Source organism: Oncorhynchus tshawytscha, linkage group LG02 (assembly GCF_018296145.1).
Source record: "Oncorhynchus tshawytscha isolate Ot180627B linkage group LG02, Otsh_v2.0, whole genome shotgun sequence".
NCBI lineage: Eukaryota > Metazoa > Chordata > Actinopteri > Salmoniformes > Salmonidae > Oncorhynchus > Oncorhynchus tshawytscha.
Genome location: NC_056430.1, coordinates 59,607,877 through 59,632,285, shown reverse-complemented (window position 1 = coordinate 59,632,285; position 24,409 = coordinate 59,607,877). Strand labels below are relative to the sequence as shown.

At 41.8% G+C, this 24,409-nt stretch overlaps 1 protein-coding gene and 1 long non-coding RNA gene across 2 annotated transcripts; one reads left to right on the top strand and one right to left on the bottom strand.

Annotated features, from left to right (window-relative positions):
* The first annotated feature begins 1,331 nt into the window (after nucleotides 1–1,331).
* Nucleotides 1,332–10,713, top strand: LOC112265872. Its single transcript, XR_002955829.2, has 3 exons — nucleotides 1,332–1,559; nucleotides 5,491–5,638; nucleotides 7,737–10,713. It is a non-coding gene; the product is annotated as an uncharacterized LOC112265872 (long non-coding RNA).
* Nucleotides 8,694–24,341, bottom strand: pex6 (peroxisomal biogenesis factor 6). Its single transcript, XM_024443407.2, has 17 exons — nucleotides 22,643–24,341; nucleotides 22,188–22,357; nucleotides 21,794–21,877; nucleotides 21,461–21,563; nucleotides 18,901–19,037; nucleotides 18,362–18,473; nucleotides 17,892–18,094; nucleotides 15,955–16,141; nucleotides 15,600–15,676; nucleotides 15,254–15,386; nucleotides 14,532–14,737; nucleotides 14,061–14,122; nucleotides 12,421–12,529; nucleotides 11,826–11,942; nucleotides 11,542–11,619; nucleotides 11,218–11,357; nucleotides 8,694–10,349 (listed from the first exon to the last, which is right to left on the bottom strand). The coding sequence occupies exons 1-17, from the start codon at nucleotides 23,855–23,857 to the stop codon at nucleotides 10,213–10,215; spliced, it is 3,270 nt and encodes a 1,089-aa protein (XP_024299175.1). The 5' UTR covers nucleotides 23,858–24,341; the 3' UTR covers nucleotides 8,694–10,212.
* Nucleotides 24,342–24,409: the final 68 nt, after the last annotated feature.

Sequence of the window (24,409 nt, the reverse complement as noted above, 5' to 3'; positions counted from 1 at the left end):
GACCTCATGGCTTGGTTTTTGCTCTGATATGCACTGTCAACTGTGGGACATTATATAGTCAGGTGTGTACCTTTCCAAATCATGTCCAATCAATTGAATTCACCACAGGTGGACTCCAATCAAGTTGACAAAACATCCCAAAGATTAATGGAAAGAAAATGCACCTGAGCTCAATTTTTAATCTCATAGCAAAGGATCTGAATACTTACTTAAATGTTTTTTTATTTAGACATTTTAGAATAAGGCTGTAACATAAAATGTGGAAAGTTAAGGGGTCTGAATACTTTCCCGAATGAACTGTATAAAGGCTTCACACTATACTTAACCAGGTGTGAAGAGTATAATGATCAGAATGTATGGTTCTCAAGCAACCAAGCAGTCAAGGTTCCATTAGAAATCAGGGTAATTACTCTGGATAATTTGAGGGGAAATGATTCAATAAAATATTACTACAAATCATTATAAAATTACATTAATTGTAATATTAAGACCAATTGAAATTCATACCCTAACACACTAAACTGCAGTGAGTAATAGGAGCCATTAGCCTGGCATATTTTATATTCTGCAGACTTACAACAGGGAATCACACAGCATCCCTCCGGAAATCCCAGCTCTCCCTCCGTCTCATTTGATGATCTGCAATGCAGTGCCAGGCTTTCTACCCTACCCTCCTCCTCCCCCTTCTTCTTCTTCAGCAATCTTTGCAGTGCCCAAACAGGGGGGCTATCCTGAGCTGTGCTGACTGGAAACTAAGCATACCATTACAGTCCTGCTCCTCCCACTCCTGCCTGGGGTGAGGACACATTTCCTGCATCTCATTAAGTAATGGCTGAAGCCACAGCTCCATCTAGAGAGCACTATGTAGCCACTACAATTAAAGCTGCTTCTATTACAAAATGCACAAGGTGTACTAACCACAGGTTTCATAGCTGATAGTGAGTGTATGATTGGAAAAGGATACATTTCTGAGCATGGTGGGTTCTAAATATGCTGGGTCTGTTTAAGTTGTGTCGCTTTTGAGCCAGTAGAGCATATTTTAGTCAAATATTTCCCCCCGGGTAAAATAATGTAGTGACAGTGCAAATCACAGCATAATAAAAAGGTCATGGAAATTAATAGGCAGATATTCTTCCACCAGAAAAGCAAAGACGGATGTAAGTGAACTTAAGTTAGTTGGATCATCTATGTGCCCACTTCTTGTGGGGACATGACAGTTTGGCTGACCTCTTTCTACACTGTCCAATGGTTGTGTTTTTTATATTGGTCAAGTGCCGGATGCCATGGCAACGGGGCAAGTCGACCCCCTGATTGGCTGGCTGGCCAGGATCATCCGTTGCGGTTTGCAGTGAGAATTGCTGAGTGGACCCTCCTTTTTAAACCCCCCTCCCTGCCTCCCCTGTGGACTTCATGGCCTCCTATTATTTAGCCGATTTGTTTTTGCATCCTGGTTGAACCTTCTAGTGTGAAAGAAAAAAAAAAAAAAAACGATCAGGATCATATATGTGCCTTTGCAGGGACGCGGGGGGCATAACCTAACAAATGTGTGGGGTCAATTGGTAAGGACTGCTTTCCGTTTGTTATTCCTCCAGAGGTAGGAACTTTAGGCGAGTACTGTAAGTCGTGTGCCGAAAGAAGAGTTGAAGTTGACTGTGTGGCTTTAAAGAGGGGTAGCTTGGGTGTGGATATACTAAATGGCAGCAATTGGAGTTCCTCACCTCCATTTATAATACTTGAACTCTTAACTATTGCTCAGGAGTAAGAACCTCAACTCCTGATGTATTTAAGGCAAGTGCTAATAACTTGTAAGAAAGTAATTGTGGTATCTTGGTAGTTTTCATGCCAAACACAGAGTACTATGGTATGTTCTACTTTGAAAAGTTATTCTCAATGGATATTTTAGAGCTATAACTATATTTTAACTCTTATCAGTGTTTGGAATCTTTAGCTACCAATGAGGAACATTTGTAATGCTATTGAAGAACATTTGCTAAGAGTGACAGTGTATGCCTGGTTGGTGATTAGGCAAATGCTTTAAGATTTGCACAGACACTAAGAGTGAGCTCCTCTTGCTAGTTGCTACAGGACAGACAGGAGAGAATAATGTCTGTTATCTGGCTTAACTGAATCAGGGGACTGGTCAGTAACAAAATGGCAAGATTTCAGCTCTCAGGTTGGGAGCTGGAATTGTAAACTGCATAATAGCAATCTCCTCACTCTCGCAAGTTGAGAGGGTGCACTATCAGAGCAGAAAAGGACAACCTGGATGTATAATGTGGAAATACAAGGGTGTGGAAATATCCCTTATCAACAAGGAATGTTCTAAGTGAAGAAATTAATGGAAGAGGAAAATATTTTTAGCACTTGGTGAAATGTTTCGGATTTCCGACACTATGAGCAAGGACTATGACATTTATTGAACAACTACTTGAAAATGACCAGACACTTACTTTAACCTAGATGTCATGAAGAGGTCAGCAAGAGGTCAAGCACAATTCAGAGGGTTCACACCTAGGCTTCAATCAAACATGATATCTGAAGAGGCTCCTAAAGCTTTAGAACATTGATTAAGGTACAAAATTAAACAACTCATTTTGAATTGAAGACACCCCACTCCTAACATTGTACCACTTGAGAGGACAGAGAAATGGTAAATCTATCCTGACCCCTTTCCATAAAGCTAATGAAAAGTGGCAATGGTGAGGGGGAAGAGGGAGCGGGGATGGATGCACTGAACAAACAATGTTGCCCTCGGTACAGTTAACACCAAACCCACAGAGGAACAACAATGGCTTCAGCAAGGCCATACCACATCTAAACATTGCTAGATTTCTCTCTGGCCAGTTTAGCCGCGCACGACCAGCAAAAGTCGAACAATTGAAGGTTTTATATTTTCCATCGTGCTCAGCAGTCAGAACTCGGTGGGGCTGCGAGGGGTCAGACATGTGTAAGGGCTAAAAGGCACACCCGTGGTGCAGACTGCTCGCATATCTGCCGCTGTGCAATAGCAAACCATGTGAGCTCGGTGTAAGAAGGTAGCTATGGTGCTTCGGTGAGGACTGTTACTGGTTGAGGTACTGTTCTGGTTTCTTTTTCAGGTTTACTTTATGGAAGCCTGCCACAAGTGAGTGCAATTTAGATGCCATTTGATTAGGTGTGATTCAAAGCTATTTCTGTTAGTGTAATCCATTGTCCCGGCCTAGTTGTCTTTCGAAATATCCTCATGCAACAGAGTGTGCGACAAAGTGGATGAAGTTTATTCAGTAGTTTGACGCCATATAGGTTAGGGTGGAAATTGCCGCCATACATTTTTTAAGATACATGCAGAATGTGTATGTACGGGTCCTTTCAGTAGCGTGTGGCTGTGTGCCCTTGTCAGCAACCATAGTAACACATTGTTTCCTCCAAGTATTCAGGTGTTTAAACTGTGCGTGCTTTAAGGAAAGCAAGAATATTGCATTCGTCTAAAATTCATATAGAAAAAAGGCTGGTGATATAGGTATCAGAGGAGATGAGATTGATGTGTGCGCATTGGCAGTCCATAACTTTACGGTAAACCCAAGAGTGTTGGTCACATAAAAGATCAAAAGTTCAGGTTGTCAGCCACATTGTTTTTAGCATGTTCTTTGCATATTCACATGCAAAAACAAGTTAATTGGGGGCAACTAAACAAGTACAACACAGAATTGGGCAAGGGACACCCAAACTTTGCAGCCTAGCAAATACCTTGTTGTAATACATACATACATACATACATACATACATACATACATACATACATACATACATACATACATACCACACATAGTTGAAGTCGGAAGTTTACATACACCTTAGCCAAATACATTTAAACTCAGTTTCACAATTACTGACATTTCATCCTAGTAAAAATTCCCCGTCTTAGGTCAGTTAGGATCACCACTTTATTTTAAGAATGTGAAATTTCAGAATAATAGTAGAGAATGTGAAATTTCAGCTTTTATTTCTTTCATCACATTCCCAGTGGGTCAGAAGTTTACATACACTCAATTTGTATTTGGTAGCATTTCCTTTAAATTGCTTAACTTGGGTCAAATGTTTCAGGTAGCCTTCCACAAGCTTCCCACAATAAGTTGGGTGAATTTTGGCCCATTCCTCCTGACAGAGCTGCTGTAACTGAGTCAGGTTTGTCGGCCTCCTTGCTCGCACACACTTTTTCAGTTCTGCCCACAAATTTTCTACAGGATTGATGTCAGGGCTTTGTGATGGCCACTCCAATGCCTTGACTTTGTTGTCCTTAAGCCATTTTGCCACAACTTTGGAAGTATGCTTGGGGTCATTGTCCAATTGGAACACCCATTTGCGACCAAGCTTTCAGGCATTTGGAAATTGCTCCCAAGGATGAACCAGACTTGTGGAGGTCTACAATTTTATTGGGGGGTTCTTGACTAATTTCTTGATTTTCCCATGTCAAGCAAAAAGGCACTGTGTTTGAAGGTAGGCCTTGAAATACATCCAGAAGTACACCTCCAATTGACTCAAATTATGTCAATTAGCCTATCAGAAGCTTCTAAGGCCATGACATAATTTGCTGGAATTTTCCAAACTGTTTAAAGGCACAGTCAACTTAGTGTATTCAAACTTCTGACCCACTGGAATTGTGATAGTGAATTATAAGTGAAATAATCTGTCTGTAAACAATAGTTGGAAAAATTACTTGTGTCATGCACAAACTAGATGTCCTGACTGACTTCACAAATTTCTTGTTAACAAACTAGTTTTGTGGAGTGGTTGAAAACTAGTTTTAATGACTACAACCTGAGTTTGTGTGTGTATGCATGTATGTATATATATATATATATATAAGTTAAATCACACTAACATATTTAGCTTGAGATCAGATCTTGATCAAAATTGCAAGTTAGCTGCTTGCTGTATAGTCTCACCTGAAGGGCTTCAGGTAATTGACAAAGTGGTTTTAATTATCCTCAACATTAGTACGTTTTCAGGACAGCAATATGATTATGTGAAAGGAGATCCAATAATGGTCATTTCAAATCCATTAACTGGCAGCAGGGCCTTTACTCAGGATGGACGATTAAGTAAATATCGTATTTGATTGCCAAATTGGGGCCGAGTTATTATTGATGTCTGTACTTATGAATGATTGCGTATTTCATCTGTGCAATTATCTAGGTCAATACTGCCTAAAAGAAAGAAAACAAGTATTTCACCTCCAAGCCTCATGCCTAAAAGTATTGACCTCGTTCCATGTATTGACCTCATGTTAAACGTGGAACCAGTAACAGACACAAGCTTCCAAGAGAAATTACATGCATGACTGTATGAGATTATTTTTCCTCACCTTCATATATAATTACTAAAACAATGGACCTCTTGTGCAGATAGTCAAGTCAGTAACAGTCAAGTTAGCGGTCATATAAATGTACACCGTGCTTATATAAATGGTGCTGTATAAACTAGTGGATTAAGCTGTTACCATTCCCCCAGGTTTCCCAAGGGGACGCTACTGAGAAGCTGGCTCACCAAGTCCCGGCCCAGACTGCTGTTGCTCATCGCGGGGTTGAAAAGGCCTCAGGTGACCCTCATGCGGAGGAAAAGGATGAAGCGCACAAAAGTAGCAAAGGCCACGTAAGCGGTAAATATGGCTAGTGTTGCATGTAAGAATAAACTCCCTCCCCTCAAAACGGATGATTCTTAAATAGCTATACCCATCACAAGAGATACCCAACAGTTAAGATTGAGGAACAGTTATTGGTCTAAGGAAATGAGTGTGTGGTCTTCCAACACTTAATAGAAACAGTACATTCTAATCATAAATGAATAATGCCTACTGTAAAGGGATAAACAGTAACACTTTATTGAAAGCCGACAGTGAAAATTCTTTATAACTTATCAGCATGTAGGGAGCCTTTGAGATGTCATATTATAAGGCTTGCAATATGTCTAATCAAATCTTCAAGTGACAAAACGTAGTCAGGATCATTACTAGATTAAATAAGACATAAGGAGGCCAAAACATGCTTCTGAGAAGTTTTGCATAATGTGTTATACCTGTTGATGTAAAGTGTAACTGGATAAAATATTAACTGTACACTAAAGTTGATGGTTAATATTCGGCTTAATAATTAGAGTTCTGTGATACCTACCTGTCGGGTTTCAAAGGCCAGTCAAGAAAAGAGGAAGAACTCAAGAGCAATTGTGCTCAGCACACTTTCCTGTCCTCAAAATCCAGTAGAATGACTACCCAGCAGAGGTTCCAATCTTACCCCAACGACAGACCACAGTTTACTGTAATTAACTAATATGCCAAAACGGCCCTCCACATGACCATAGGCTATGTTCAGAATGGGGAACTACTTGCTAAATACATGAGCATGCAACATTGTACTAAACATACTACATCCGGTAGTGAATATGGGCAGGTATTCTGGGCGGGATTGCAAATGCTAATGTTAATCCAACAACTAGAGGTCCCAAACTCTTGACAAGAATATTGTCATTTTACTGTAGAGTTATCTCAAGTTAGTACCTTGCTAGTAGGCTAGCTTGGGCTACAGCTAGCTTCCCATTCTCATGACAGTTTGATTTCAAACATCAGAATACTATCATTAAGGATAAGTGTTGGCTGCTAAATATGTCAATCAGATCTGAGACAAATAGGGGCATATCTTTGGTGTTAGCCACAACTCCTTCCTATAGTAATGCCTTCTGGGATAGAAATAAACACTCCTGTGATAGTATACAGGGATCTCATACAATAAATAGCCATAACATGAAAATAATTGGTTTTACTCCATTCAGTTTTCCACTCGTTTGATGTGTCCCACCAGTGGCAAGTTTTACAACATACAATGGGAATAGACCGATTCATGGCTAAATCTAAACATTGTTACAGTGTCATATCTACATTTGAGCTCCGGTTGCCATAAACATTTGTACTTAACTTTGTAAGCTCTTACTTCTATTGGAGAAACTCCATAGATCCCCATATTAATATTGTACTCTTGATGAGTGCAGTACCAGAGACTCTAGCAGCAGAGGGCACACATCTGTGCGACCTCAGTGGTAGAAAATATATCTAATTTTGAGAGCTGCAATTCTTACATAAAATCAGACATTCCTTGCTGTTATTCAATTTTGGGGCAAATGTTGTATGACATCCTGGTCTGTCAAACATATTTAAACATACATACTTCGTACACTGCAGCTAAACATACTATGTAATTCTGAATACAGCCATAGTCTCTAGGATAGGATAACACTACATGCACTTGCATAGTGAAGATGAGGTGCAGTAGTTAAGTAAATCAATTTGAAAGCTTCAAAAAGGTCAGCACCCCCTCAACCTACATTGTCCGACTTCTGGTTGGCAATAAGATCTAACATTCAGGACCAATCAACCTCTTAGGAACTAAATTCCCACCAGCAGCATAAACTACGATGCTAGTGGCATGCTAATGATCTGGCCCGTTTCCTAGTGGGCATCTTGCCTCTGTAATCATCATTTCCCAGTGGAAGCAGTTAGCATATTTCAACCTGGATCAATTGTATACTTTACAATTGCCTAAGTAACCAAAGCGTGTCCTTTGTTTTTTCCCATTATCTTGATATATTATCGTTGCCATATCTAAATGAATATTGAACTATACAGGCCTGTTATAGCAAATAATCAGTTCATTTGTCAAAATCCAAATGATGATCAAATTGAAAAACACATGTTCTTTGTCTTATAGAACCTGCAATCGAATGCCGCATTTCACTTGAGGTCTTGGCAAAGAGGATCTCCCCGCCGGAGTTGGATATGAAAGACGAAGACATGGAAGAACTACGTTTCGAATCTTTGTCGAAGCAACGAACTAAAAGCCAAAGCAAACAGAGAGGTTTACCGTCTTTTGTGAAAACAAGGGATCTGCAACAGAGATCTAGACCCCCTGATTAAATCGAGATCTTCTCCTACACACCCATTTGTATATCTCTTCAAATCCAAATTTGTTATGGTTCATTATAGTACAATGAGTGTGACTTGTACATTATTTACATCCAGTGGCATACATTTAGTTTAACAGAACTGACTATCGCTGTGTTCTTAGGCTATATCTTTTCCAGTCAGAGAATGATTTGTTGTTTCACATAAGCAACATTGTGTTTGAGTGGGTGAATAAGAAAATAGTGCCTCTCCATGGCTAGCAGGTGCAAATATCTAAACCACAGTAGGTACACACGATTAATGCAACTCTGGGCCAATGAAAGAGTTGCCATTAACAATCTGACCCATCATTTTTCCTTATTTTACATAAACCATCTAAGTGACTTGAAAGGGGAAAAACAGAGCGAGAAGGGGTTAAACATTTGAGGTAAACATTCAAAAATCTCATCAAATTGTATTGGTCACATACTTTGCAGATGTGATTGCAGGTGTAGCGAAATGCTTGTATTCCTTTACAAATAGGTAACAATTCTAGGCAACACTTTTACACTCAAATCATAAAGCCTATTTTTACAGTGCCATGGACAGGACAGAAAATCTGTTTGGCAATTAACATTGTTTATTTTTTTACTACATTATCGAATATTGCCTATTGTATTTAGGTGAATGGCAAGCTTTCACAAATCAGGTATCATGAAATAACAAAGCACTTAAAATATCATATGACACTCCAGTGTATTGGCAAGGTTTCAAGTAAAGCAAGTTAATATTTTGGTAAAGTTTATTTTACCAACCCAAGTAATACACTTTTTTTTTTAAATCAGATCATAAATTACAAACACTTAACCTCGCTAGCAAAAAAGTTTGCACCATTTGAAAGTTATAGTTAACACAATTAACAATTTATAGATTTGTTTGTCTTACTTTTGTAATCCTATTGTCATTTTTGCAACCATGAGATGGGAAGCACAATGTCTCACAATACAAAAATATAAGTATCGTTTTTCACATTGATAGCAATCTTTGAATATGATAAATTACTAATTTTCCATGGTTACACTTTATACTAAGTTGTCCCATTTCACATGTAAATACATTCACTTCCGTTATACAATCTTCAATCTTCAAAATTGGAATAGTCAAAATTAAGGTAGATAATTACTAAACTCTAGTTCAAGCTCAACTTGTTTGAACCATACACATTGAAATTCCTCCAACAATGCGTCACTCAGAGGAACATCAGCTTTGTTACTCATATATACTCATGCTGTAACAAATTATTTCTTAAAACAATAAACTGCCAACTTAATACAAAGTGTGACCGGATACACTCTCATGGATTAATGCGGTAGCTTTGTTTCAATGTGTATTTGTTCTAAACTGTACTTAAGTGATTCATGTTTTTAAAATGTTTCATAATAGTGAATTTTGTATTACTGAATTTATTTTATGCAAATGATCTACAGGGTGGAAGGGGAAACTCGGCATCAACCAGTGTTACCCAAAACTTGGTCTCGGAGAACTTGAGTATGCTGGCTTTCCATCAACTCATTATATTCATTGTTTTTATTTGAACTGTTGATGGCTTGGCTGGGTATTTTGTTGCTCAAACAAGTCTCTGAAAGGATGGCTTGTAAAAGAAATCAGCATTCAAAATAGTTCAGGTTGGGGAAGCATTGGAATAATAAACCACTTGGATTTGGAACATCCTGTTGAAATGCAAGACTCAAAGTTGAGAGTCAACTTTGCAATTAATGGAATTAAATTGGACAACATATGGCTAGTAACTCCAGTGAGAATAGAGAAACTAAACATAACAGCAGCATTAGTGTCACTGAGAATATAGGAAAGTGATGGCCCTCCTAGGAGTAAAGTTGGGACATGGATATACTAGTTTTCATTGAACAACGTTCATATGCATTTGTTGCTGCCATTAACACTGCCAAGTTCAGTTAAGATCAATTCAGAAACTAGTGGTTACAAATATACAGCACAAACCTTACGTTGACTGTTCAGATTGATTTTGCAAATTGCAAACTGTACAAATGTGGTCCACTTACAATATTTTGCATTAATTAGGTTGTGTACTAGTTTGGTCCCTTGGCCTAAATGACACTGCTCATTCACTCATTAGTGCAGAGAAAAGGAAGAGAATTTCACAACCACAGTTTTTTTGCAGAGCCAACACTTGAGGAATATACGCTTGTGGTAGAGGATTTGGGGTAACGTAGTGCATGCAGAAGAAAATAGCTTAGCTCCATAACTGGGCGGCAGTGAGTTGGTTATTTTGCAGTGAGTTTCTGCTGAATGAGTTTATATTTGAACAGCTCTTGTTCAGAGACGGACGGTTTGAGGCAATCCAATGCTTGGTTAAAGTCTTCGGCAGAGAGTATGAGAAGAGTATCCTCGGTGTCCAGACCTGAGAGTGAAAGAGGGTGAGAGAGAAATGGAGGGTGCAGTGGAAACGATAAAAAGGGGGTAGAGAATATAGCAGAGTAGAAGGGGGTTGTGGAGAGAAAGGAGAGTGTGAAACAGATAAATAAGTCCCTATTGCACTTGTTACTAAACGCTTGAGGTTGCTATAGGAACTGAGACGGTCACCTCTTAAAATGCTATTAACAGTAGATATGACATTGGTATTTAGAAAGGATGGTATGAAAGAATGGTATTTTATATATTTTCCAGTACATCATTTATAATGGTTTAAGTTTTTGTGGAATTAAAAATTCATAGAGAAACAATTGCCACACATTTTGCACTGTAGTAAAAACTTCTGAACATGACTCTGAATGATCTCGTAATGTGTCGGTCCATGTGTTGCCAAAATAAGATGCATTCATATTATGATTTGTTTCTACAGTACATGATACGAGGAGGTTGTAGGGATAGGACAAACGCAAGAAACAAAATGGGTTTATAGCAATGAGACTATGGATTTTATAGGCACATTATTTGGATAGATTGTCCACATGGATTTGATTTTAAAAACGCCAAAACTATGTTTTTTAATAAATGGACAAGATAAAGATACCATTGAAGATTCACCATTCTATTTACATTTAAATATTCAAAGTGGAACTGTTGTATTTTCAAATGATTTGACCGTTTGTTTAGCCCACTCATGTGAACAGTCGAGGCAATCATACATCACAGTTTTCCATGCTTCTGTTTCAGGCTTTCAAATTCCTGTATTTAAGCAACAAAAAAAATGTACACCTGAACGAGGATTTTTAACCGAACTTTATAAGGAAAATGTACATGTCTCCATTTGTGAGGGCCAAACGTACCGTCGGTGACACGTGCAATCTTCCTCTTAATGGCAGACATCATGGCGTCAGAGCAGAGAGCATATATGTCCGCCCCTGTGAGCTGAGGAGGGCAGCGTTCAACTATATCCTGGAGACTGACGCTGGGGTCCACCTTGAACCTGAGAGGACAGAAATACACATAGCAATTCACATACAGCACAAATACCCTGTTTGAAACACACTTCTGCACTTTAACCTTGATTCTGCGAGGATAACTATTGAACAAAAAAACACCAATACTTTTTACCAGATTTTTGCTGTTCAGGTTTGACAATAAATGATAATCAGGCAGGACACACATACTTTCTGACTACGGCCTTCAGAACTTGCAGCTGAGACTCTTTGTCTTCATTGATCCCAACATACACCAATTTGTCAAACCTGAAAAAGCAGCAGAGGAAACCATAAGGTCAAAAACAATGGAACAGACAATAAACAATAAAGTACAGATAAAGTACAGACCCGTCCAACATCTAAAAAGATGACTTTTTCAGAAGGTACATGCCTGTAGGCGTATACTACATAAACATTTGCTTTGTGAGGAGACCCACACTGATTGACTAGACAAACCGTAATTTGAATCTCACCTGCCAGGTCTGAGCAATGATTGATCAAGCAGGTCTGGCCGGTTGGTGGCTCCAATCACAAACACGTCCCCAGAGGAGTGAAGTCCGTCAAGCTCAGCCAGGAGCTGAGAGACCACCCTACAGTTAACAGAGATCAGGTTCAAACAAGGAAGAGGATGAAGTTGTCCTTAGGCACTGAGCTATGATCAGTTTTCGGTTGTTTCCCCCCAACGATTAAGGTCAGAATTTGGGGAGGGTAAACTGATCCTATACAAATAGAGGGAAGCAGGGTTTTACAAGAAAAGACAGTCACTGATCTTCTGAACACACAAAACACCTTCATGATATTTTAACACTCCACAAAATGACAGTGTTTCAGTAGAAAGATTATTCAATATCCACACACATTCATTGGCCTCATTGAGAAAAAATGGAATGTAAAAAGGTCCAGTTTCACCTACGGAAAATGTAGGGCGACTCTGGAGCTCCATAATAACCTGTGTTTGTTGCATAATATTTTATGACGTGATCTAACCGCTTTGTCGAAATGATTTTTAAAAAAAAATCATAATGATCATTTTCAGTGGTGTATTGTCCAAAAATCAATCCCACCCACCTGTCCATGACTCCACCAGAGTCTCCACTGCGCCCTCTGTTGGGTGCTAGAGAGTCCAGCTCGTCAAAGAAGATGATACAAGGGGCCGCCGCTCGAGCTTTAGAGAAAACTGAACGAGAGAGAGGAAGAACCATTTTATTGGAAATCATATGTACAGGACAGTCACATTATAGGACATTGGCTCTCACAAAATGTACACTACCATTTAAAAGTTTGGGGTCACTTAGAAATGTCCTTGTTTTAGAAAAAAAAGCACATTTGTTGTCCATTAAAATAACATCAAAATGATCAGAAATCAGTGGTTAAGGGCTCTGTACTGCAGCGCCAGCTGTGCCATCATCGCGCCCAGGCTCTGTCGTAACCGGCCGCGACCGGGAGGTCCGTGGGGCGACGCACAATTGGCCTAGTGTCGTCCGGGTTAGGGAGGGCTTGGTCGATAGGGATGTCCTTGTCTCATCGCGCACCAACGACTCCTGTGGCGGGCCGGGCGCAGTGCGCGCTAACCAAGGTTGCCAGGTGCACGGTGGACCCTCCGACACATTGGTGCGGCTGGCTTCCGGGTTGGATGCGCGCTGTGTTAAGAAGCAGTACGGCTGGTTGGGTTGTGTATCGGAGGACGCATGACTTTCAACCTTCGTCTCTCCCGAGCCCGTATGGGAGTTGTAGCGATGAGACAAGATAGTAGCTACTACAACAATTGGATACCACGAAATTGGGGAGAAAAAGGGGTAAAATTAAAAATTAAAAAATATATTTTAAAAAATGATCAGAAATACAGTGTAGAAATTGTTAATGTTGTAAATGACTATTTTAGCTGGAAACGGCTACAATTTGAATGGAATATATCTTGAATGGAATATAGAACAAGAATAGACTGACGAGTTTCAGAAGGAAGGTATTTGTTTCTGGACATTCTGAGCCTGTAATCGAACCCACAAATGCTGAAGCTCCAGATACTCAACTAGACTAAAGGCCAGTTTTATTGCTTCTTTAAATCAGGACAACAGTTTTCAGCTGTGCTAACATAATTGCAAAAGGGTTTTCTAATGATCAATTAGCCTTTTAAAATTATAAACTTGGATTAGCTAACACATCGTGCCATTGGAACACAAGAGTGATGGTTGCTGATAAATGGGCCTTTTCTAAACAGTTTCCAGCTACATTAGTCATTTACAACATTAACAATGTCTACACTGTATTTCCAATAAATGTTATGTTATTTTAATGGACAAAGAAAAAAGTGTTTTTCTTTAAAAAATAAGGACATTTCTTAGTGACCCCAAACTTTTGAACAGTAGTATAAATGCGTATATTTAGACTTTCAGTTTTCAGACAATGCAACAGGAGCATGAAGAAAAACAAGCATAAGGCAGTACAAAAGTAGTAGTGAGCTTGGATCCTCTGCAAACAATTTGTTCGATCTCACAGGGATGTGTCGGTCAATAGATCTTCATCGGGGTTTTACAGAGAGGTGTAAACTGCACTTACAGTTGATTGCATGTATTCAACTAGGGCCCGATTTAGAGTTGATAAGCGCGTGCAACGCAGAAATGTCACTTTGACGAAACCTTACTGGCAAGCCATGCGCCGAGCCCCGGGGAGTTGAACAAACAGCCATCTAACTCCACTACTACACTCACCCTCTCTCACGTTCTCCTCGCTTTGACCCACGTACATGTTGATGAGTTCCGGGCCTTTGACACTAAACGAAGAGGAAGACAAAGCCATCAGAATTCAAGCACAATCATTCAGCTGAAAGTGTGGAACAAATATGAATGATTCACTTATTCACCATGCTCATTACCCGTTGTCCGGGCTCAGGGGGGTGCAACATTACAGAACAATCGGATAGAAATCTATTATGTAGAACAGACACTTCTCCGTCACTTATAAGAAATGTATCTGCAACATTCCGTGACATTTCTCCAGCTTTCTCATCCCTTTTTCCCTCTGACACCATGTACAGCTGGGAGAAAATGTGGCGTGAAAACAGGGAGGTGCTATCTGAAACTGTCCAATAAGAAACGCTTTTTTTCCGTTGCAACTGTTTCACTACAGTGTGCCCTACTGAACTTAAACCAGTCATCCAGTCTCCTCTGGTTGTCTCCTACCTGAGGAAGGTCATGGAGCACTCTGTAGCCACAGCCTTGGCCAGCAGGGTCTTGCCCGTGCCGGGAGGCCCATAGAGGAGCAGGCCGGCGCGGCGCAGGCCCAGGGACAGCAGCTCGGGCCTCTCCAGGGGCAGCTGCACCGTGTCCAGGATCTCCCGCTTCACCTGCTGCAGGCCGCCAACGTCCTGCCAGCGCACACTGGGGATCTGACCACACACACACACACACGTTACACTTCTCCACCATACACAGTTGATCAGTGTCAGTAGTCTCCTTTGAGCCAGTGAAACATGGGCTACAGTCTAATTCTCTACCCATCTCGTGAAGTGTGCACTCGTACACTTCCACTCATGGATTTAAAAGGAATGGACTGGTATGAAGAATATGTGGGAAACTCCCTCGAGCCATGCTTGTAACAAATCGAATGATTTTTAAATGCATGAGGGGGAATGAACGAGTGAAGAGAAGGGTAGAGAATCGTAACAGAGACATGAGTTTCATCTAAACTGCTAAACAAAAAAAAATCGAAATCAAAAATATTGTCTCCTTATCTCGCCTTTATCTGTACTGACTGGAAAACAATATGGTGGAAGGTCATCATTAGACTGGCTTTCACCTGGTCAGTTCTTTCAGGCCAATGCAATGTAGGAGAGGAGGCAAGGAAGGGGACGATTATTTAGATAATTTGAGAAATAGTCGTGCGCCCCATTTTCGGGGTGTACCTTCGGGGCTCCGATGGCCTGAGAGTGGGCGTCTTGGAGGGTCTCCAAGGCATTGGTGAAGTCCTGGGCCAGGACGGTTACCCCACAGGCACAGAGGTCCTCTTCCTCCTGCACACTGGCCCCCTCTGGGAAACTGAACACAAATGCCTGCCTCAGTCATTCTGTAGTGGTATGATGTCCTTTTGAAATAATTCCTTTTTTAAAGTAGTAATATGCAGCCAACAGAGAATCACAAGGAATAGGACACAATATACAACATAACAAGAACAACACATTGTGCATAGTTGCTAGAGTTCAGCGGATATTCAGTGGGGAAGAGGAGAGCAATTGCAGGTGGACAACTTACCAGGATTGGAGTATCCTTGCGTGGGCAGATTTACCAGCCTGAGTCAGCAGTGCACTGAGGTCCCCCAATAGAAAGCCCTGTGAGTCGAGAGAGGGAGGTATAGAGAAAAATATAAAAAGAGGATAGAGGGGGAGGTGTTAGAATGATCATCAAAAGTCATGGTCCTTCCAAATGTGTCTTCCACAAAACCAAACTCACTTCCATAGATTCTCAATTGGTCTTTAAACCAATCTGGTGCCTTTTAAATCCTTGAAGGGGGATGTGAACAAGTAAACAGAAATATTGGGGAGAATCCGAATTGGGCTGGTGTCTATGAAGTATGAATATAATGGATAAAACCATGCTATGATCTCACCGCAGTGTGCTTGGCCAGCCTGGCCAGGTTGACGTCCTTTCCCAGGGGCACGCACTCGCTGAGGCTGGCCAGCATGGCCCGGCGCTGCTCCTCACTGGGGCTCTCTATCGACACCTGGTGGATGAAGGCTGCCATCACGTCAGACGACAGCTCCCGGGGTTTACTTACCGCCGCCACCACGACCACGCTAAGGGGGAGGGGGAAAGAGAGGGGGAGGGGGAGAGAGTGACGGAGGTTATAGACGTAGCCGTTCGTTCTTTGCCTTCATTCAATGATACTAAAAGTAACATTTTGTTTCTTGTTGCAATAAGGTCCGGTGGCTCAATTCAACTGAATTCACATTGCGTTATTTACGCAGTAGGTCCCATTTATCTGACAACAAAAAACAAATACTATTATCACCATGTAGATACTTCCAGTTATCAGAATAAGTAGTGTGTCGAATAAAATGTTATGGGTCACATACACATGATTAGCTAATGTTATTGCGGGTGTAGCGAAATGCTTATTTGGATTTAATAACTACACTGTTTATATTCTGCCATATATTCTGCCAGTCAACTTGCCCTGGTTAAATGTGGTGGTTCGCGCTTTCAGTCTCGAGCAAATGCTACCATTCTATCCACAGTTTCTGGTTAGGGTAGGTCTTAGTCACAGTGGGTACTACATCGCCTATAGACTTCCTTATGAACATAGTCACCATATTTGTGTATGTGTCTAGGTTATTTTCGCAAGCTACCTGGAATATATCCCAGTCCACGTGATCAAAACAATCCTGAAATGTGGATTCCGATTGGTCAGACCAGCATTGAATAGTATGAAGCACGGGCACTTCCTGTTTGAGTTCCTGCCTATAGGACGGGAGGAGCAAGATGGAGTCTTGCTCAGATTTGCCTTTTAAGCATTCCGGAAGTGAATAGCAATGGTCGAGAGTCTTAGTAGCGCGAGTAGAACAGTCAATATGTTGATAGAACTTCCGCAGCCTAGTCAGATTTGCTTTGTTAAAATCCCCAGCTACAATGACTGTAGCCTCAGGATATGTGGTTTCCAGTTTGCATAAATTCCAGTGAAGTTCTTTGAGGGCCGTCAAGGTTTTGGCTTGAGGTGGGATGTAAACGGCCGTGGCGATGACAGAGGAGAATTCTCTTAGGAGATAATATGGTCGCCATAATATGGTTGTGAGGTATTCTAGGTCGGGTGAACAAAATGACTTGAGTTCCTAGAATTACACCAAGAACCGTTAATCATGAAACACACCCCTCCGCCCTTCTGTTTCCTGGAGAGATATTTATTCCTGTCTACACGATGTACTGAGAATTCTGCTGGCTTCACCGACTCCGACAGAGTATCCCAAGAGAGCCATGTTTCCGTGAAACAAAATATGTTATAGGCCACGATGTCTCTCTGGAAAGAAATCCTTGCTCTAAGCGCATTAACTTTGTTATCCAAAGACTGAACATTAGCGAGTAATATACTCAGAAGTGGTGGGTGGTGTGCGCGCCTCCTAAGTCGAACCAGCAGGCCGCCTCGAGTGCCTCTCCTCAGCGGCCGACGTTTTGGGTCGGCCTCTGGAATAAGTTAAATTGCTCTGGGGAGAGTGAACAAAGGATCTGCTCCAGGGAAGTCGTATTCCTGGTCGTAATGCTGGTAGTTCTGGTGAGTTACCGCCACTCTAATATCCAATAGTTCTTCCCGGCTGTATGTAATGACAAAAAACATTTCCTGATATAATAATGTAAAAAAAACTAAATACTGCAAAGTTTTCTAAGAGCTAGTCGCGATGCTGCCATCTCCGTCAGCGCCATCTGTGTGTGTGTGCATGCACACGCACAGGCAGAAGCTTACAGTAGTAGTAACAAAGGCACTGCATAAACATAGCTATGACCGGGATTGACTGAATTCTAGCCTTGGTTAAGATGTTAAGATGGATGGGCTACCTGGCAGGGGCGTGGGCAATGAACTGGCACAGGGCGGCTATGACCCTGGCATCCTCCTCGGCGCCATCCCTGGGCTGGCCCAGCAACTGCAGGTTCCTGAGCAGCAGGATGCACGGCCGGTGGGCCTCAGCTCGCTGGAAGACAGACTTCATCTTCGCCTCACAGGAGGCGGCTGTGTCGGCACAGAGGGTCACGCAGTCCACCTGCACAGGGGCAGAGAGAGGAAACTTTTGAACATTTCCAAACATTTGACATAAGCAACTTAAGACTAAAGTTAAGTCCCTTAACTAAGTGTGAGGATAGTCTTAGATTTGATCTGCTTATGGACTGAGTTTTTCACATGAAATGAATCATATTACTACCTCAATTCTAATGGCTATAGAGCGAGTAACCTCATAAAAACTAATACATGTACATTCGTATTTTAATTCAATCTTGTAATAAGCTAGTTGTGTGATTCTGAAGGGTACCTTCACTAAGTGCAGATGGAGTCTACGGCATGCAGCTCTGACAGAGGTGAATTTTCCACTGCCACTCGGTCCCAGGAGGAGGATGGTGCAGCCGCTCATCAGAGCAGCAGAGCTTCAAAAATAAGTTGATACAAAAAAAGTCAGCATAGTGATACAAAGGAGTGGGGATAACAGTTATTCTACATACAGTAAGTATCCTGTTATATTGTCTATGACTAAATCTTGTTCACTTACACTTTACATATTGTTTACCGTGTTGCCCTGGGTCTGCGGTATCAGCTGACATATACAAGCCAATAATGGTAACCGGGATGATTTGAATTGCATTTATGTCCGTGTCTGTTTTCGGGAAGATGCCCAGGACCGCATTTACTAGACACCAAATAGAAAACGGGGAAGGACTACCTGAACTTCCAATAAGATGTCCGATAAGAAACTCTCGTTTCTGTTGCAAAGCGTTTTAAATCGCAAAACCTTTTGCACTAATGAATACAGCCCAGTAGTGTAAAATGATGTCATCTTGCTGAGTTAACACTGACCTTTCATTCATGTGGGGCTGGATGATAGTGGAGAATTGGTCCACGGTGCTGGAGAGCCCAGGGGGAGACAGGCTAGTCCAGAGGGAAGGCTCCTCGCCAACAAGGGAACAGGGAGCCAGGCTATTTGTGGAGCCGCCCTAAAAGGACAAGTAATATGCATGGAAGGTGTGTGTCAGTTGCAAAAAGTAAACTGGAGAAACCTCATCATTTTGAAACAGGTGTTTAAAGCAGCAAAAGAGTGTAGGAGCGGTTGCTAAATAACTGTAAACAATTTCAGTTGACGAGCTAATCATCTTGGCAAAAAGTGGGGTGAAATGACCTTACTTATCATTAATGTCTCTCTCATTAATCTGGAAAATGCTGATGTGCATTGCCCTCATATGTACCCATTTTGCTACCAATCTGAACTGGACTCACATGTGAAGATTTAGCTTTCATGCTCCTCTGCAACCCTTTTACTGTCCATCAAATCCCAGGGATCATCTTCAAATGTATGTGTGTGGAACTGTGCTGTCCCTCAAAACCAATGCTTCTTAATCACAGTCTATGACCTAGTTACACTAGCTAACCTCTACGTAACCTGAGGTCACCCTCACAGGTTCTTTCACACTCCACATCTCCTGCTGGGCATACCCCAGTCTGTTATCAATGCCAACCTCCCACAGTTAATATCGGACAAATTATCATTCTAACTGACTTCTAAAGGAATATAAAGAAATATGTAGGGCATGACCTGCAGGACTTTTTACCACATTCAATATATAAAAAATAGTATGTTTGTGACAGCTGTTTCTCAGACTCTCCTTACAACCAACCAGTATCCCAAGCATCATTCAGGCTGGGACAACATTCCACTTAGTCAATGGGTTTCTTTGGTATGCAAGCTGCATCTGCTGACTGACAACACCGAACTGTAGAAATGGAAACTGATCACCCCACAGCCCCAATACCCCACCAGTCATACAGGAAGGAGACTGCTCTTGTCGCTGCAACTTGACAAGAATGACCAGTTAGCTGTGCAAGCTGATCAGGCCCCAGAACTACAACCACCACTGGCTACAGGTCAGGCCCCAGAACTACAACCACCACTGGCTACCAGGTCAGGCCCCAGAACTACAACCACCACTGGCTAGGCCCCAGGTCAGGCCCCAGAACTACAACCACCACTGGCTACAGGTCAGGCCCCAGAACTACAACCACCACTGGCTACAGGTCAGGCCCCAGAACTACAACCACCACTGGCTACAGGTCAGGCCCCAGAACTACAACCACCACTGGCTACCCCAGGTCAGGCCCCCCAGAACTACAACCACCACTGGCTACAGGTCAGGCCCCAGAACTACAACCACCACTGGCTACAGGTCAGGCCCCAGAACTACAACCACCACTGGCTACAGGTCAGGCCCCAGAACTACAACCACCACTGGCTACAGGTTAGGCCCCAGAACTACAACCACCACTGGCTACAGGTTAGGCCCCAGAACTACAACCACCACTGGCTACTTTGTCTTCTCACTCTGTAAGGATACACTCATGTCTTGGTCACCTCAAAGACTATGAATCAACCTTGCACACTACTAGAGTAGCTGACTGTTGTATTACAGTTGTCGCGTGCTTGCAGTTACACTACAGTGTGTATATGTAGTGAAGGAGAAAGGGGTATACCTAGTCAATTGCACAACTGAATGCATTCAACCGAAATAGGTCTTCGGTATTTAACCCAACCCGTCTGAATCAGAGAGGTGCGAGGGGATGCCTTAATCAATATGCATGTCATTGGCACCCGGGGAGCAGTTGTTGTTGGGGGTTAACTGCCTTGCTCAAAGGCCGAAATAAATAAATAAATAAATACAATTACAATAGCCAGAACATCAAAAAACATGTAACTGTATGGATTTTTGTCAGGCAGGACCATACAGCACTGAATGAGAACAAATTTAACTTGGAAAGTTGTCTATTGAATAGCTACCAAAAAGTGAAGTTTACATTTATAACTATTCATAGTTGATATTTCCAACTATTGTATCTGTGTGTTTACAGCTCTATATTTCAAAGATGCATTAAGACATCCTAATGCTGTTTGTTTGTGTATGTAGGGCAGACAGCTGACTACTTGTATTTACGATTTTAGCAATATCAGAGCTTGCAATATTGGGTTGCATGAGCTTACGTGACCCACGCCCATCCAGCCGGGCATTATTCTGCACTTTTGAGTTAAGGGGTGTCACAATATCTATCAAATTTAAACACTTTTGCAGTAATGTATTTTCACAATAATGTATTTGTACATTTTTACATGCACATCCCATTTCATATATGGGAGAATTTAACTTAAAGATATGTGAAAACATGGTCGTGTTTTGTAAAACCTCAGGTAGGGGTATCTCAACATTTTACTAGCACTAGCCTAGTTCCAAGCGTAGGCCTATTGAAATACATACTTCACCACTCAAAAGAGCAAGACATAAGTAGTATTGAATGTTCACTTTATGCATGCAGTCTTAAAACTGTCTGAATCTGGCTATTGATGTGACATTTTATGTAAAAAGTTGAAACGTACCATGTATAGAGATGTGTGGACAGTGTCTGCAAGGTAAGGACCTTGGTCTTCCTCCTCTGTAGAGCCACAAACCTTTTTCACTTTGAAATACACAACCGGCCACCTAACGAAAGTTCAGAGTTCGAAGTAAGAAAAGTGTCATTGAACACCCAATCATGTGCTCATGTTGATTTGACTTTTAAAGCAGTAAGATATGGTGGCACGCCATTTTATCTGACACACACTGTAGTATAGGAGAAACATTTGTTAAATCATTGTGGTCAACCTCCATCGGTTGTTCCTGAGGGTAAATGGATAAATAAGCGTAAGCATTAGCCTGCTTGACGTGTGGACCTTGTGATTCCCTCAGAGTTGCTCTCCAAGACTTCAGGATGCCCTTCAGATGGGATGCCCAAAACACCGCCCAGCTGCACAAGTCTGGGAGAGAAGGAACAAAGGTAAAAGATAAAAGGCCAAATACAGCACGCACCGTGCAAAACAAATCCTACAGGGAAGACGCAACAAACCAGCAACAGAATGAAGCACAAACCAAGGCCAGAGACGCATTCATTAGTGTACACAATAGAAAAATCTTTTGCAACAAACGGAAAATGTGAGTTTCTTATAGGCCAAATTCAGGTAGTCCCTCCCCAATTTCAGCCCATTCACTTCCGTTTGGTTACATTTTAATTAATACATTTTTTTTTTTTTAATTAGTACAGATAGAAGGGCAGACTATTTCACTAACCTTGGTATGGTAAAGTGCTCACAGAGGATACTGTCAAAGGGACCATGAGAACTGTATTCTGGGGAGATGACAGCATCAATGTGGAGTTCTTTGGCTAACAGCGGTGATGCTGATCGAGAGAGGCTCTCAGAAAGCTGAAGACCTGACTGAGAAACGACCCGGTTCCATCTCTGACATAATTCAAAGAAATGCAGCAAAGAATTCAGCATTATGTTCATTATTATATGAAGACAAATCTGTGTCCCAAATTGTCAGTTGCTTGGATGTTCCAGGATTTGAGAATTGGCGTATATGGGCATGCACATCCCTTTCATATTAAACTTTCCCTTTAAACCTATTCAAATTGATTTGAATATAAACTAAGAAGAAAGTTGCAATGACAACCTGCATGCAAATGGACATGGAGGACGTCGCACAACACAACTTTCAACTCAAATGTACAAATATTTACTCACCTTTATTTTCACAGCTCTGCTACTGACTGGCACCGGCTCTCCGTTCGACAAGTTGAACCAATGAGTCGGCGATATGAAGCCAACGTTGTCTTGAAGGTCCAACTCTGCACACTTGCTGAAATCTGCCACAACAACCGAGCCGAGGTGGACCATTTCGGTGCCCTTAGATGGCTCTTTGCCAGGTGCGTTTTCATCGGCTTGCCCGGGACTTGGCAGGGACTCGCCTCTGTAGGACGTCTTTGTCATTTCTGATGAGCAGTTAAACCTAGACACCACTACCCACTCACGGTTGAATAACCCGAGTTTGAGCAGCAACTGTTTGCTTACGAAAACAGTACTGTCTAAATCGATTTTAGCATCGCCCTTCTCCACTAGTACAATTCTCCCTTGACCGTACAAGCGACGAATATCCACGATTCTGACATCCAGCCTACACTCCAGTGCTTGCAAAAAAGCGGATAAACTCGAGTCCAATACTTGCCTGTTGTCAAGTAAAGAGCTTCCCCCGCCAAGACTATTCGCGTAGTGTGCAAAATCAGAGACAAATAGCGAGGTCAAATTTCTAGTAGCCAAAGCATTCGAGGTCTCCAGTGCACCATGTTGCGCAATGTCTCGGCAGTCAGTGACCACCACTGTTGTGTTGATTGTTATCATCCCCTGCGTTATAGGTGTACACTCCAACACAACTAAGTCGAACAGAGAGTGTTGCACTTGAGATATATCATCTCCAAGTAAAGGGTGATAGGGAAGTGATAGCGAGTCCCCTTGTCGTGCCAATAGTGGTTGACCTTGGCACGAAGCCAGTACGAGAAGTCCATTGGAAAACTTATCCGAGTTTGCCCACTTGAAACTCTGTCTTGTTCGTGCCCCTATAACAACTTTTCGAAGGGAAAACGGTGATAGTGAGCGTACAACTCCCCTTATATCATCCTGGAGACCATAGTGTTTGAGAAAGATCTTACTTGTGTACAATTTTAAAGTTGTGTCGTTTCCATCCGATCCCCAACCTGACGTCTCCTCTGTTGAGTGCGCGCAGAGCAAAACGGCAGTTTTCCCGAGTGTCTGAAGCTTCCGTGAGGTGAATAAAAGGGTCGAAGTAGGCTCATTGCAACTTGGAAACGCATATCTAAATTGTGACTTGATAACAAGCACGTGTAAAGGATTTAAGTGCGTTGGAAATGTATCTAAACATGACAGTTCTACCTGAGCTGCCATGTTGGGGAAAGCGCATGCGCATTGGGCAATATTTTGTCCGGAAGTGAAAGCAGTTCGGGTGAAACAACTCCTTCCGAGATGTTCCTTTGATGCTTGTATACAAAAATTACTTTTGCAATCTATAGACCTACAAAAAAAGTATCCGTAAATAACAAAAATGAACTATCTCTGAATAATGAAATAAGAAAAATGCACGCTCACAGCAGTCGGTGACCGGTGGCTACTTGTGTCTTCTCACCCTGTAAGGATACACTCATGTCTTCTTGGTCACCTCAAAGACTATGAATCAACCTTGCACATTTAGTTTTAGTGGGGAAAAGAAGGCTGTACATACACTACTAGAGTAGCTGACTGTTGTATTACAGTTGTGGCGTGCTTGCTGTTAAGATACAGTGTGCATATGTCGTGAAATCGAAAGGGGTACACCTAATCAGTTGCGTAACGGAATGATTTCAACGAAATGTGTCTTCGGTATTTAACCCAACCCGTCTCAATTAGAGAGGTGCGAGGGGATGCCTCCTTAATCAATATCCATGTCATCGGCGCCAGGGG